The following is a 14,255-nucleotide window of genomic DNA, read 5'->3' as shown; positions in this document are numbered from 1 at the left end:
TGGGTCTTGAGAATGTTAAAAAAAGCCTTTCAATTACTCTTTAAAATGGATATTTGTAGAGTTTGTAGTGTAGTATATATTTATTTGGTCAGGGTTTGGCGATCCATCAGTTCTTCACTATTTATCAGCTTTTTTTCTCTTCTATAAAAATGTAAGTTCCCCTAAAACATTAATCCAATTTTTTCCATCACTACCTGTAGCTGGAAGAAGAATGTAGATTATACTGCAGAAATTTGGTGTCAAAAGCAACTAATTTTTAAATATGGATGTTAATTTTATTGGAGTAGTGTTCTGCATTTCAAGCAGTTACATTTAACATACTGATCCTGATCTCCCATACAAGAAGCACACAATACCCTTTTTGCTTTTAACTTTATTTGGCAAAGCAGCACTGCATAAACTGTTCAGTGATTAGGACATAGCTTACACAGCATTTGTTATGCTAAATTCATATACATATCAGCAGTGAGCTACAAAACAATACTGAGCTACAAGTTTCCTCTAATTTCTTGACAAGGAAGGAAAAAACTATGTCAGTTATGTCCAACCTGAACCATAGAGTTTATAACAAGAGCTGTCACCTCTGATGTCTTGAAGTTTAATATATACAAATGCCCACTTTTAAGATAATAACGCAGCTGACTGTATCTACTACATGCTAGTCTATGACACCGTGTCACAAGCTTTGAAAAGGAAGTTCATCTCATTTTCTTAGTAACATTTAGCAGACATCTGAACATAGAGAACCTGCCATTGTGTATGTAGTGTTATAAGGTGCACAGAAGCAATTTTACCAAGGAACAATGGAGCTGAAATAAAGTGTTCAAAAAGTATCAGCCATCAAAATTAAAGAGTTCACAAACTGTAGGTCTTTGCATTTTTGCAGAAATTCATTTCTTTAACAAGATGAAATTTAAAAAGGCATGTTAAAAGAAACAGCCCAAATTTAAACTTTCCATCAATTCTTTGCCAGATTTGCCTTAAGCCTCTAAAAAAATGAAATAAAAACACCACACTTTTCCATGCTGATAACAGTATAACAAAATCCAAAACAAGCTGCAATGCTGTTGGTTTTCAAAAAGCTTTTAGAACTGGAGATGGGAAGTCCACTGTAACACTATGTTTGGGTCAAGATGATGTAGCTTTTACAATTCATCCCTGCAGAAAGAAAATAAATGCAGTTATATTCTTTTCCCCAAGGAGTTCACTTTGCAGTTTTGATATTAAATCAATGAATGTGCAGCAGTACTCAAATACAGCAGCAAAACTTCAGAAATCTCTTCAAGCATTTAAGCCACAAGGAAAATCAACAGCAATCCATAGCACCTTATACTACTCAGTAAAATACAGCTCTACTGTGCAACATGGGTCCCTGTTCCTTCTCTGTAAAATATATCATTTGCTTTCACAAACAAGTCAATTACAATATCAACAGCTTAAAAAAAAATACATGACTACCTGTTGTCTGAAGAAGTGACTGTCTTACACATTGGGCCATTTACTGGAGAGAGACTTGTTTGAAATTATGGTCCAATTATTCTCGGTACCTGCACAAAAGGCTGCAAAATGTGAAACCTGAGTTCAAAGTTAAATTTTAGTTGCAATGTCTGGTCAGTACTGGGCACATCTCACTCTGAAGAAGTGGAGAGAACTTGGCACTATCCATACGCTATGTCTCTTTATGTCACAGAGCAACTTTATCAGCTCCTGAAGAAACTACTCAGGCCAGGGCTACCTAATGAATGCCTTCAGCAAATGAACAATTCCATTATCATGAGGAAGTTTGATTACTGTAACAGAGCAGTAAGTTTGCCTTTGCCTTCGCCTTCAGAGAATAAATGCTTCATATAATGGCAAAACATTTGCTCCAGTTATGAGTAGTCTACCTCATTAATACTAGAAAAGGCACACATTGTTTTATTAAGAGCAACTTCACTAATGTGATTCTTGGAAGAATACAATAGTATTTCAATCAATCTACTAATGCAAGCCAGCCCACAAAATATATAGCTACATGCATACAAGCAAGAGTGTTCAGATCCCAAAGAGGATGCATTTGGAGTCATAGCATGGAATGACAGCATACACAACTTCTTAAAGTCAACTGAAAGGCTTTTACCTAGCAAGACTAGAGTTTAAAGTTCGAGTTTTCTCCTGAAGTTGTTACTAATTCCTAAAGCAGTCAGGCAGCTTCAATCCTTACAGTAATTGGCTGGTTAGTTTTGGGTCTCAGAGAAACATTTTAAGTGCAATGCAGATGGATTTAGTGGTACAATTATAGACAATGTTGATCAAATGGCTAAACTCTGCTACTTGGTTTAATATTTACAACGGAAAAAAAGTAGATAATTCTACTATTCTGGCAAAGCCTCATGTGCCTAGTAGTTGATGGGATTTCAACACTGAAAGATCTGCAATATCAAAGCACAAAGGCAGTATTACAACATATTAAGATTTGACATTAACTGTGGCAAGATGATTTTTTTTTTTAATTTAAAAAAAAAAAAGTTCTGTCTTGAAACACTGACAGTGGCAGACAATTTCCCCCGGCCCACATCAATGTAATTTGGCACGATTTTGTGTACTATTATTAATGCATTGAGCATATTTAATTTGAAGTTATTTTGCTTCACAATACTAATGTGTTCTTAGTACTCAAATTCATGACAAATGGAATACTGCAGTATAAATAATTTGCCATTTTATTTTTGTTTTGTCCTATGTTAAGCAAATCCTGAAAAAAGGTAAATGTAACTACCTGTAAATACAAGTAAATTTTAGCATGAAAACACCCTTTAAAATTAGTACTATTATTCATATCTCTGCATATTAAAATCTACATTAACTGAATAAAGTGAAGCAGCTGGTGTCTACAGAGTTTTACTTGATCTTCAATGTCGAAATCAAAGAATGTCCATGCTAGTTCATAGTAAGACATGATATATTTTATGCATTTGACTTGTGTTAGTTATTTTCCAATATTACAAGAAGGTAATGAGTAGGCTATATAATGTGCTGTTGAATTAAGTATTTCAAAAATTATAAAACTAAGGTCTGTTTAACCAGGTAAAAATTCACTAGTTTTTAACTTTCCATTTAAAGTAAACTTAAAGCTGTGCACTTAACTGCACATAATCAAAACAGCATTAGTTGGTCTAAACTTCAAGTGTAAAAAGGACTTTGCAGAGTATCAAGTTTCAACTGAAGTTCTGAAATTGAAGAACTAATTCTTTAGTATACCCCCCTGAACAGTGCCCAGATTGGTACTGTAACAGAGCTTTTTTGAATCTTTTTAGGTCTAGTTTTTATCCCTGCAAGGAAGGAGACTTTTCCCAACTTTCCTTGATAAACTATTCTAGAGTCTTCTAGATCTGTTAGAAAGGGAAATTTAAGTGAATTAGAGAAACCTCTCTCTTCCTTACACATTACTACTGACTATGAAAGCCTTGTACAGTGCTGATAAATCCTCTCCATCTTTGGCATTTACACTTCTCCCAATCTCCCCCACTAGTTACTGCTTAGCAAAGGTATACATATTTAGTTTTTAGACTTTAAAACAGTCTCCTCCTTCAACCCCTGGGTACTGGCAGTGTTGGCATTTTTGAGGAGACTGGAGAATCAGCACATACTGAAACCAGTACTGCCAATCCCCAAGCATTCAAAAGACCTGATCAGGGCCTCAAAAAGTAGCAATGATGTTGGCTAAAAATCCTGAAATTTTAAAATAAATAAATGTTGGTTTCTTCTTGCTTGCCAACACTAAAAAGGCGTATTTATGGTTCATGTTTTCAAGTTTTTGTCTGCATCCATAAGGGCCAAAAACATTTTTTTTTAAATGAAAACTGAGATGATCAGGAAATAACCCGATTCTCCCAGCTGGGGATTTAAGAAAAGCATAAATTATCATGACAGTTGGCAACAATGACCTGAAACAACTGAAATCTGAGATGCAGCTAGCCTTGATGTCTACGGGAAGAGAAATCAGAGGATTTAATGATCTGTCTTCATGTGCTAGGAGGAATTTTAACTAAATTAAGCTTCAAAGGTATACATTTTCTCTTTCAAATCTGCAGTTCAGACCTTTTGATGATTTAATACTAGTGCTTTCCCGTTCTTCGTACCACCGAACGTTTAACTATTTTCCCCTAGATATCTTGCATTTTTCTTAGTTGAATATTACTCTTTTCTGCCCTATTTCTAACCTTTCAAACCCCTTTGCATTTCTGTCCTCATTGATGTTTACAACACCTTCCAATTTAGTATCCTGAGCAAATTTCATTAAATTGTCATTACTTCCCCCTTCTTGATTATTTATGATAAATAATACTGGACCCAACACACATACTTGCAGCATCCTAGAAGCATCGCACAGGCCGAAACATTACCTTTTATCACTGCCCTTTGTCTGTAGCTCTTCAACCAGTGTTCAATCCATGTGACAGTGCTCATATCCAAGCCAATTTGAATTGGCCCAAAAATGCAGTATTTTATAAAATCAGTTTTCATCTACTAGACCTGTCAAGATATAGTATGTGTATGCTTGCTTAAGACACTGATTTTTTTATTAAACTGAAAAAATCTGTATTTTGACCGTGGAGATTCCCCTTCCTCTCGATTGAAAATCCTAACCTCACTCACAAGTGTATAGAGCCTATGGGAATCAAACACACACATCTCACTGAATTTCAATGGAAATTGGGCACCTAATTCCCTTAGGCTTACTGAGGCATTGACAATCATCAACATCTTTCCCTAACCAGAGACAGATGTAAAATTATTAACCTTTTCAGAAAAGGTAATTAAACACATTGCACAATTGGGGTGAAATCCTGACTCCACTGAAGTCACTTTTGCTGTCACTCAGTTAGCAGGAAATTAAACTGTCTCATGGTTTTATTTCTCATTTATGAAGTTACTCAGTTTTGAATGTGAATTCTTTAAAAGTCTAGAATGCTTATTTCCATCAAAATACATTAACTACAAAACAAAGCCAAGCCTGCTATACAGACTCGAACCATTTAGTGCTTATGGCCTTATTATCCCCTAAATCCTTCTAAATTATCTCTTCATATAAACATACTACTAGTAACTGAAGTCCTCTGAAGATAAAACAAAAGGGAGATCCTAATTTAGACATTTCTAAAACTTAAATGCTAGATGTCAAAGCACTTACTCTCAAGTATCTACAGCATGTACTGTAACGAAAAAAATTGTTTATCGAACACAATTAAAAAGTCAAACAGCTTGAAAGTTATTTGCAGAGCTCAGTGTGCATGTGTGCACTTCAGTTAATGAAGCTAACACAGTCACAAGTGTTTCTACTCAGGAGGCAAAGGGGGACTGCTGGTTTATTCATTTGCATACTAATGCCTGGTATGTTTTTCAAGATGACAGCTGTGTTGTGTCTTTGCTGGATCAGGGAGCCAACAAACATTCGTTTGTCTTCTCCTAAAAAAGACTTATTTAGAACTGATGCGAAATTGGCAGCTTGCTGAATTAGAGAATATAATATGCCCAAGTGACATGACAAACTTTAGTCGGGTATGTTTAAAACAGGATCTTTTGAACACCGTTAAAACAACCATTTGGTTGTTTGATTGTTTGAGAAAGAAGGGGGTTATAGTCTCTTCCCTCTCTATTATTTTTAGGCCCAGGAAATTAGGTATTCATTTAGAAGATTAGCTATACTGCTTCCTAATAAGGATCCTGAAGGACTTTCCTTACTTATGGAGTCTTGAATAAATTTGCAGTAAAAGTGTAAGTTTCTCAGTTATTTCCTGACCTATTACAAGTAGATCTACTCGATAAAAACATAGTAGCTCTATGAAGCATAGTGCAAACAAACTCACAGTTCATCTCAAGTATCCTTTTATATTTTATCTTAGCTACCTCTGTAAATCTAGCAAAAAAAAAGTTATAACTGATGAGATGTTTAAATTTTAGGAAGTGTTGTGTTCAAAACAATGTCAATAACACTCTTCAGCACCGACAAAAAATCTCAAGAAGCCATGAGTTCAAATGAAACAAAGCACAACCCATGCAGCATTTTTTTTCTGCTTTTAACTTTACTCAGAAACTTAGCAGAACCTCCTCATAGTGATGTAACAATACAGAGAAGGTCACTTTCCATGGTATGGAAGAGCAGAAAGCAGTGACAGCAGCAAAGGCAGCCCTTGCAGTCTATCTGCTTAAAATCCACACCCTTTCACCTTGTATGCGTGTATCTGTGGAAGAAGAAAGTGGAACAGAAAATCACTTCCACCTGGACCATTGCTTCTCTTTATCTGTTAAAGGCACATATATCACTCCCATCAGAGGCTTCATTTTGACACTGCCATCTTCTAGTTTATCATATTGTTCCAGCATCTGGTTTCCACCTGCAGGGCCGACTGGTAATATCAATCTTCCACCAGGTTTTAATTGGTCTATGAGCTACAACACAACATACAAAGATTATTAGAGTATATATGTACAGCAATCCATCTTTGTGCAGTGAATAAAGTCTGGCTTCTCCAAGTAAACAGTTCTACAATATTTTATCATGGCTAATCAAACTGCATACATAAAAAACTATTTCAACTGTTATGCAATAGATAATGGCCTGAGTTACACAGCCAAAATCTATTTTTTAATCAAACTGTATTTGAATGGGATGATACAACTACTGATATTTTAGACCATTTATAATAATTGCCTGAAATGTAATTAACTGATTATCAGTTATCCAGGCTGCAAATAAAATAATCACTTGTAGTTTGTTGTGTTTTTGTAATTTTGGTTTCTTCATAAGAGCAGAAAATTTATTTGAACAACTAAGTTTAATGGTAATCTGTAGCAGACTCATTACTAAGGCCATGTCTACACTAGAGAGCTTACAACATCACAGATGTACCGATGCAGCTGCACCGCTGTAAGATCTCCCATGTAGCCACTCTGTGCCAACAGGACAGAGCTTTCCCATCAACATAATTAAACCACTCCCAATGAGCAGCAGTAGCTATGTCGGCGGGACAGCATCTCCCACTGACATAGCGTTGGTCCACACTGGTGCTTCTGTCACTTTTTTTCCCACATCCCTGAGTGACTTAAGTATACCGACAAAAGTTCCAGTGTAGACATAGCCTAATTTTCTAAACTTAACAGCTCATTATTTGCGGTTGAGTCAGAACAAGGTACAGTCTAAGACTATGTACATACTATAGCGTAAGTCAGTATAAGTTATGTCACTCAGGGGCGTGAGTAAGCCTCCCCCTTGAGATACGCAAGTTACACTGACCTAATCGCCAGTGTGGACAGCACTATGTCGGCAGGAGAGATTTTCCCGCCAACATAGTCACTGCCGCTTGCAGGGGCTGCATCAATGTAGCTGCACCACTGTAAGCTCTGTAATGTAGCAATAGCCTAACTCTGTAGGGCTGCTGACCTTGCTGAGCCGTCATGACCATTTGATCTCGACTTACAAAGTTATCCCAGAAAGCAAAATATTTAAATAAAACGGTAAATTACAGGAGGATAGTCTCACTATTTAACTACTTGGCAATTCTTGCACAACAGCCTTTCTTCTATAAAATATCACCTCTTTCAATGTTGAGGGAATGTGCTATTTTTCTGAGCACAACAGGTTTCTAGCAGAAATGGCAACAGGGATGAAGTGTCTAATTTCCACTGTAACATTATGGAACGAAGAAGTTTCTTACAAAGTTTGAATGGAAGCATTTTACTAAAATAGTAAACTACACATTTTTGGACAATTCCATTGTTGCATAAACGTTAAAAAATTTAAGATTTCCAACTGCCAACACATAGCATTCCATTGCAAAAGTATCAATCAACATCTCGTGATGGCTAACTTCCCCACAACACCCTAAAACTCAAAGTTCCACAGCATCATTCACTGCAGTTTACAGGGATTTTCAATAATAATTTAAAATTGAAAGTCTTAACTAGCACTTAATATACCACTACCTTTACGAAGCTCATATTAGATCAGTGTTTAACTTTGCCACTTCTCACCACTCTCTTGGAGAAAAGGGAGAAAAAAGTTTCCCTTTTAGAACCCTAATTCCCACCATTTATACTCACTCAAGTCTGTGTATTGTCTCATTCAGTTCTTGCCAGAAATGATGGTGGACTTCTTTTTAAGGCCATAAACGTCACTCCTTAGTCACTCCCCTTTCCCAACAAGGGCAGAGCACGTTACCCTCCACAACACTCTCAATCCTTTCCAACCCAGGAAGCAAGGAACCAGACAAGTATTTAAACTTTACACTCTAATAGCTGATAAAAACCAAGGGGCTCTATTAGTTTATCAAGCCAAAAAAATTCAAAACAAAAACAACAAAAATCCAATACATGGAAAACCCATTTTTAAAATATTCTTGTTTAGGGAAAAAGTATTACAACATGCAACATCTTCATGTTGATTGGAAGTTTAATGAAAGGGATTTTTTTTTTTTAAGAGTCACTATGCCTGTGGATATCCCAACTATATAAATCTACCAGCATTTTAATTAAGAAGCTAATATAGAGAGATTAATGAATCACACACAAAACATAAAAGGCTTACTGCTTGGGGCACAACCGGGGCTGCAGCTCCAACATGAATAGCATCATAGGGAGCTTCTTCTGGATATCCCATTCTTCCATCCCCCACTGCAAGAAAGCAAAACCTTTTAACCCTTTCACAGGGATGCGCAACAGCTGAGCTGAAAATTTTCAAGTTATATTCAGCTGCAAATAAGGGGCTAAACTCCATTTTAAACTGAAGTTCTGGACAAAACTGAGTTGTCATACGAATGTGTGACAAGTCACTTTTTAATGTCGTATTTAACTGCATTATGTACGTAGTATCTTCAATCAATGAAGAATACACACACACACACACCACAGTATCTGAAGAACTGTTGGAGCACTAGAAACCACAGGATGTTTAATATAAATTAAGAAAGTAATCCATTTGCTAAAAGAAGTTAACTGGTTGTGATATAATACAAAAATAGAAATAAGGCGCATCCAGACTACAGAGAATATGGATGCCACCACATCAGATACAGGTTTTATATTTTCTACTATTTAAGAGTGGAGTACCATCATCTTATGAATCATTTTTGCACGTTCTAATCAAAGGTTATAACATTTTCCTTGAGAATAACTAATATTTCAAATATTGGTATTTGGAACTGCAACTGGTATTTTTAATACAGTTTTTTTTTTATTTAAGCAACACAATAGAGCATCTGTAAATTTTATTTCCAAAGAAATTTAGAAACATTTGGATTTCTGCAGTCAGCATCTCACTGTGTATTTAATATGAGTACAGAAGTTAACCAGGGCTGGCCTGACTCCCTAATTCAATGCCCAGTGGGAAACAAGAGTTCACATTTGAGTTTGGGCTCAGTCTCTGGGCTGGAGCACCTGAAAGCTCTGTAGACGCAGTGTGCTCAGTTCGCTATCAGTCAATCTGGAGCTCTGGCAATGTGAAGCCTACTAAAGGGAGAATATTAAAAGTTACTGAGGGATGAAACATGCCTTTCACCACACACATTTTACAAAACAACGAAACAAAACAAAAAAGTTAACTCATACCAACCTCTACCTTGCCCAGGCTCCTACTCGAATATCCAATTTAGGTTAGCTATTTGGGGCCCTGTCTACATTAGAGACTTGAACTGTTACAAATAACTACACCATGTCCACAGTAGCCATTCTGTTTTGGGTACATGAAAGTAGTAATTCTGCCCTGTTTCCACACTAAAACTATATGCTTTTTGCACTGTAGTTGCAATGCCCTCTGACTACCTATCCCATAATTATCAGCACAGACCTTTGAGATTTCGAAAAGGCCTTCTGGAAGTCCTGTGGAAATCGTGGTGGGTCAAAGTCAAATTCAAATAATGTGAGACAATCCTACAAGTCCACTGGCAATGCTGACACCATTTATAAGTCATTCTGAGGCCAACGTAAACACTTAGCTCTTGTTCCTTGCTTGGCAAGAAACATTTATTTTGGCACTTTTGATAAGCAGTCATGAAATACTTAAGGCAGCTATGATGTAGCAGTGGAGTATATTCCAGAAGACTGACTCTCCACTAGCACTAACTGTCCAGTTTTCTGAATTCATTACAATGTAACCACCACCAACTACCATCTTCTCTACTGTATCCATGGCCTTGGAGTCCTGGGTCTCTCCCAAAGAGATCCCAAAATCCCAGCATTGTATCAAACATCTGCTGACTTGGTTTTTTATTTAATTTATTTAAAGTACACCCATTTCATAGAGTCTTTGTTTCCCCATGTCCCTCATAATTTGACTGCCAAGACTTGCTATACTATCTATAGCACACAAAAAAAAAATGGACTAGGTAGTTGGTAGAAGCCAAAATAGCAGGTCCAGATTATCATACAATGGGCACATTTTCTACCCTGAGTGATTGATTGTTGTCCTGGGGATCATTATAAGCCAACAGTCCTTTAACTATCTCATAGCACCATTCATCACTACCAGTCATTTGACCACTAGTCATGCAGTTACGTATGACAGTTAGATGGCCTTAGATCTCCAGTAATGGACCCCAGAGCCTGCAAACTGGCTTTGGCATAGCTGGCAGCACATTAGTAGGATAGTCTTCTTAGGAGATATTTTGGTGACAGAACCAGTGAGGTGCAGAAACAAAAGATGTTGGATGCCGTGAAAACATATAGCTGAGCTGCATCGGGTGGTACATCACTATATTCACATAGTTAAGTGAATTCCAAGGAACTCGACACCTGTGCAGTGGAGTGCAAAAAACAGACCAGACAGGCCACCTAAGCAGCAACTGATGCACTGTATGACAATAATGGGAAAACTATTTGCACTCTTAAGGCTATTACAAACGTGATATCTGTGCACTCTGGCACTGTATCAATGGAGATTACCATGGTGAAAGTTAATACCACAACTAACCTTGGTTGAAGAACATCTAAATGAATTGGTGATGCACCACAGGGAGCATTTGTATATGGAAGCAAGGTGAATCTATAGGCATGCTGTCATAGGGCAACCACATGGTGGTTAGCACATAATTTCTCTAGTTTGGAAAAAATCTGGAATGCCTCCACTTTTTGGAGAAGAGAAACAAAAGTCAGAATTTTTGGAGAGTACTTCAGCTACAGGGGCTGAGTAGAAATAGTAAGTGTAAGGTGTATAGTTTACTAGCAATTTTCTTACAGAAGCACCTAGTGACCCAGCACCAAACCATTTAACACACATATAATACTATATTTTTTTTATAATCGAGACTGCTTTTTCCTTGCTATATTTCCATCGCAATAGTTAAATTCAGATTTGTAGTCTAGTAAACATTATGATTGGGCATTCGGCCCTCATTTACACTGATTTAATTATACTGCCTTGGTATCAATTTATATTACCAATCCCTACAAAATACAGACACTGACAGTACATTTTAGAACTAGTTGAGCTGATTACTATTCTAGTACTTTTTTATTTTTGGCCAGTAAGTCTTTCAACTATGACTGCACAAGCACAGAGTGCTGCACTATAATGCTCTAATTTTGTAAGCAAGCTCATTCACACATACAAAGAAGTGGTAAATACAGGCCTGGTTTTAAAAAGCGTTACACTTAAGTGAATTCTTGTTCAGTTTTTGTTTTACTATAGGAATACACTTATGTCAGAAAAGTGCATTTAGTGCACTGACTGTTTTTTGTTTTTTAAAATGCTAGAAAAATCAAAATCATACAAAGGGAAGGATTTTCAAAGGCCTAAAAAGCGAGTTAAATCTTCAAATTTTCAACTGGAGTCGGACACCTAACGCCCTTTGTGTCTGAAAATCTTCCTCAAAGAAATTAAACCAATCAGGTTTCCAAATGCAGGTAATTTGCAGTCAGCTTTTAGTCAGAATATTAATTTAATTAATAAGTATACCATAGTCTTTGATGCTCACCAATCAGTTTCACTCTTCCTGAAGACAGTAATGTAGGATCATCCTTTTTGACATTATTTATTGAGTCATCTACTAACTCTTTGATATGATCAATTCCTACAACTCGTCCTTGGAGACCAACCTGGAAGAAAATCATACAGTTGAATAGTTTGCTAGTTTTGTTTTATTTTAAATGTCATGATTTCCATTTTCTGAGTTCACTTCTTTAAGTAAGTCTGCTCAGTTAGTAAAGCATTACCCCAATCCTAATAAAGCTACTGCTCAGAACCACTAAGTTCTGTTTTCTAGAACCAGTGTACAATATAAGAAGTGTGCCAATAGTTTTATCAGTTAATTTCTTTGTTGTAGCTACTTTTTTTTTTTTTTTTTTTTAAAGATTTTTTTAAAGGTGGTTTTGTTTAAGTTTGGTATCTTAGAGCATTAATACAGATTTTTCCCTTCACTATTAAACAGCTAAAGTCCTACCATACACAACTATATCATCTACTACTGGCAGCAAGAATTTCAAGAACAAGGTTTAATTTCTAACCTCATTTTGCTATGTCCAGTATCTTTCCTGGAAGATTAAGACTTTCTAGAGAACAATTTTAATTCAAAACCAAAAGCTACAAGAGTTGGTTAAATCTGATTTTGTGGTTCTACTATTATCTAAAATTTACCAACCGAGACAGTAACCATGGTATCTGATCATCCCACAAATTTATTAAGTCTAACATATACTAGTTTCTCTACTCCCCCAGTTGAAAGAATGTTTCTCTTTTTTGTAGGGTTATTGCAGAAAAGCCATGTTGAAGCAATAGGTTTTGCATTTTTCTCTAAAGTCCCAAGATTCTTTATTGAGCTTGCTTCTGAAAGAGACCAGGATGACAGTCACCTAAAGCTTTGTCACCTGCACTTGTTAAGTCTCACTCTTGAGATTTGGAGTTCCATTGATCCAGTGACATGTAGCTGTTGAGGAATTAGGACTTGTCAACATGGGGAAACTGAGCGGCATAGCTACAGTGGAATAATTATTCTGCTATAGCCATGGCAGTATAATTTCCCTGTGTGGACACTATTCCTGAATAAAGGTGTCTTCCTAAAGTAGAGTAATTATTCTGGAATCATTTTATTTTTATTTTATTTTATTCCAGAGTAGAGGGTGGAAGTTATACCAGCATAGCTCTATAGATATGCCCATTTCCCCATGTAGACAAGTCCTTAAAAAGGTATAATATTAGCACACGGACTTAAAACATTAACATATGTTAGTGTAAAAGGATACAGACTTTAATATGTGCTAAACTGATCAAGGCTTACACTAGACCTTTAAACATGTTTGTTTACATGTGCTAATGTAATGTCTTAAAATAATAGTTTAGGCATAGGCAAGGTCATAATGAGGTTGTGATCCCATGGAGAGACTGGTTCCTTGATAGGTGGAAACACTCTTGCTAAGTCCTTCAGAAATTTTATGACAGTCAGGTACCACACGGAAGACTGACCCTCTAAAGGTGCATGATGCACTGAGATCACTGCCAAGTGTACTTTCATTGAACTTAGAGATAGGTTTAGACAGTCTAGAATTATCTGTTAAAATTGAAACAATCAGTACCAAGGCTTCAGAGATTTCCACTTCATCCAGTAAATCTGTCCTCTAGAGACCTTGCTACTATTAAACTAAGATGCCTCCAGTAGGAGAGAAGTAACAATGTTCTATGCTTAATATCCATCCAGTAGCCAGGCCATGGGATAGAGGACTGGGTGTAGGATCTTTCCCTAGGCCTGCGACAACAGTTACCAGCAGTAGTGCCTCTGAACAGCCAGGAACCAGAACTGTCTGGGCCAGGTTGGGAAATTAAAATCAGTCTCACTGAGATCTGTTTGATCTTGCAGAGCAAACTGGAAATAGAGCGACACAGGCAAAGTCTACAATAAGCCTCCCTATCTACAGGATCAGAAAGGCACCCGGCAGGGAGCCCAGGCTCAGTTCTCCTTGTAAATAGAAGCTGTGGCACTTTGTCATCTTGTCTCACAAACAGGTCTATTTGAGAATGGCGCTCCTCTGAGAAGATGTCATGGAGAATGAGGTGTTCAACTTTTCAATTTGATAAGCGTCCACTACTGTGTTCTGCAGACCAAGCAAGTGGACAAGCGAGAAATTTGATTTCTGATTCACCAGTTCCAAAACTGGACAGCTTCCTGACACAATGGGGAAGACTTGGCCCTTCCCTCACTTGTTGATCTGGCACATGGTGTAGGTATTGTCCATCAATATTTGAATGTCTTGACCTCTAATGAGAATCAGGGAAGATTCACAAGCCTTTC

The 14,255-nt window shown here is 36.9% G+C and overlaps 1 protein-coding gene across 3 annotated transcripts in view; it reads right to left on the bottom strand.

Annotated features, from left to right (window-relative positions):
- Nucleotides 1-253: 253 nt before the first annotated feature.
- Nucleotides 254-14,255, bottom strand: part of PCMT1 (protein-L-isoaspartate (D-aspartate) O-methyltransferase) — a 50,341-nt gene continuing 36,339 nt past the window's right edge. Inside the window, exons 5-9 of one of the 3 annotated variants that reach the window (XR_012158081.1) lie at nucleotides 11,949-12,069; nucleotides 8,567-8,652; nucleotides 6,263-6,432; nucleotides 1,459-1,559; nucleotides 254-1,158 (exon numbers count right to left, since the gene is read on the bottom strand). Coding sequence is in view for 2 of the 3 variants with exons in the window: in XM_073337627.1 (XP_073193728.1) it covers nucleotides 1,146-1,158; nucleotides 6,263-6,432; nucleotides 8,567-8,652; nucleotides 11,949-12,069 (390 nt within the window). In the remaining variant the exon portion in view is untranslated. Of the gene's footprint in view, nucleotides 1,159-1,458; nucleotides 1,560-6,209; nucleotides 6,433-8,566; nucleotides 8,653-11,948; nucleotides 12,070-14,255 lie in introns of all 3 variants that reach the window. The other 2 variants (XM_073337628.1, XM_073337627.1) reach the window with 2 other exon arrangements.

The sequence above is a fragment of the Lepidochelys kempii genome, chromosome 3 (assembly GCF_965140265.1).
Source record: "Lepidochelys kempii isolate rLepKem1 chromosome 3, rLepKem1.hap2, whole genome shotgun sequence".
In the NCBI taxonomy this organism is placed as follows: Eukaryota; Metazoa; Chordata; order Testudines; family Cheloniidae; genus Lepidochelys; species Lepidochelys kempii.
This window is presented reverse-complemented; position numbering and strand designations above follow the sequence as displayed.